Raw genomic sequence first — 1349 nt, 5'->3', positions numbered from 1 at the left:
ACCCCTCGGGACAGGGATATAGGGACACCCCCCCGGGACAGGGACACCCCTCGGGACAGGGATATAGGGACATCCCCCCGGGACAGGGACACCCCTCCCTGGGTCTGGGACACACCAGGACAGGGAGGGATACACACAGAGTGGGATAAGGACACAGAATCCTGGGACAGGGACACCAGGACATGGGCACACTGGGATAGGGACACACTGGAGCAGGGACAGGAAACCTTGGAACAGGGACACCCTCTGGGACTGGGATAGGGACACCAGGACACCCCCCCCCAGGACAGGGACACCCTGGGGACATGGACACACTAGGACAGGGACACCCTGGATTGGGACTCATCAGGACAGGGGCACCCCCTGGGATCATCCCTGTGCTCTGGAGGAGCTCCCAAATCCCATAGGATGGAGGCAGAAGGACACCCACCCCCTCCAGGTGTTTTCGAAGTGTCCATGGAATGTTTTGGAGTGCCATGGAATCTTGTGGCTTCCCTTAGGCATTCATTGCCTTAATTCCTCCTGGATGACTCAGCAGGGGGTAATTAACACTTCATGTGAGTCTTAATGGGTGTGCCAGGATTCCCCTCTGGAATTCCACATCAAAAATAGGATTATCATTCCCAGGCACACCAAAAAAACCCAAAGGGATTTCCAATCCCAGACAGCTCTTCCCACCCCAATCCCACAGTTTCCTACCTTCTCCCTAAATCCTGGATGGAATTTTCCAGCCTGGGAAGTTCCCCATGGAGCCAATTCCTGACTCCTGCTTGGCTTTGCCTCCCTCAGCTCTGCTCAGGAGATGAAGCACATGGAGAAGCTCTCCAGCCTGTTCCAGGGCAGCGGCTCCGGGGAATGCCAGCGCTCCGATCCACCCGCGGAGCGGGAAGAGCCCTGGGAGCTGATCATGGACAAGAAGCACTTCAAGCTGTGGCGAAGGCCCATCCAGGGCTCCCACCTGTACCAGTACAGAGGTACTGGAATTCTTGGGAGCTTCTCCCTGTGCCCAATCCCTTGGGATTGTGCCTCACACGTCCCTGTCCTCACAGAACCCCAGACAAACTGGGAATTCCCATCCTCTCCCATCCCCTTTATCCCTCTCAGAGGGCCTGGAAATCCACCTTGGCCTTCTGGGCTTGCACTGGGATAAGGATTTGCTTATTCCTGGGATGTGTTTTCCACAGTGTTTGGATCCTACACGGATGTGACTCCCAGGCAGTTCTTCAATGTGCAGGTGAGTCCCTTTGGAATGTCACTGTGGGCTGGGATAGAGCTCCTGCCATGGGGAAACTGGGAATATTCCCTTCCTTTGTGCTGCTGATGTGATCTCAGGCTCATCCCAGGGAGTT

At 56.0% G+C, this 1349-nt stretch overlaps 1 protein-coding gene across 1 annotated transcript in view; it reads left to right on the top strand.

Moving 5' to 3' along the window:
- Positions 1-789: 789 nt before the first annotated feature.
- The window catches only part of STARD7 (StAR-related lipid transfer (START) domain containing 7), a gene marked incomplete at both ends in the record, with an annotated part of 2029 nt that continues 1469 nt past the window's right edge, over positions 790-1349 (top strand). The window contains 2 exons of the mRNA XM_009069793.1: positions 790-974; positions 1185-1234. Coding sequence (XP_009068041.1) covers positions 790-974; positions 1185-1234 — 235 coding nt within the window. The remainder of the gene's footprint in view (positions 975-1184; positions 1235-1349) is intronic.

Source organism: Acanthisitta chloris, unplaced genomic scaffold, assembly GCF_000695815.1.
Source record: "Acanthisitta chloris isolate BGI_N310 unplaced genomic scaffold, ASM69581v1 scaffold32732, whole genome shotgun sequence".
NCBI classification, from domain to species: Eukaryota; Metazoa; Chordata; class Aves; order Passeriformes; family Acanthisittidae; genus Acanthisitta; species Acanthisitta chloris.
The sequence above is the reverse complement of the archived record's forward strand: the minus strand, read 5'-3'. Positions and strand labels throughout refer to the sequence as shown.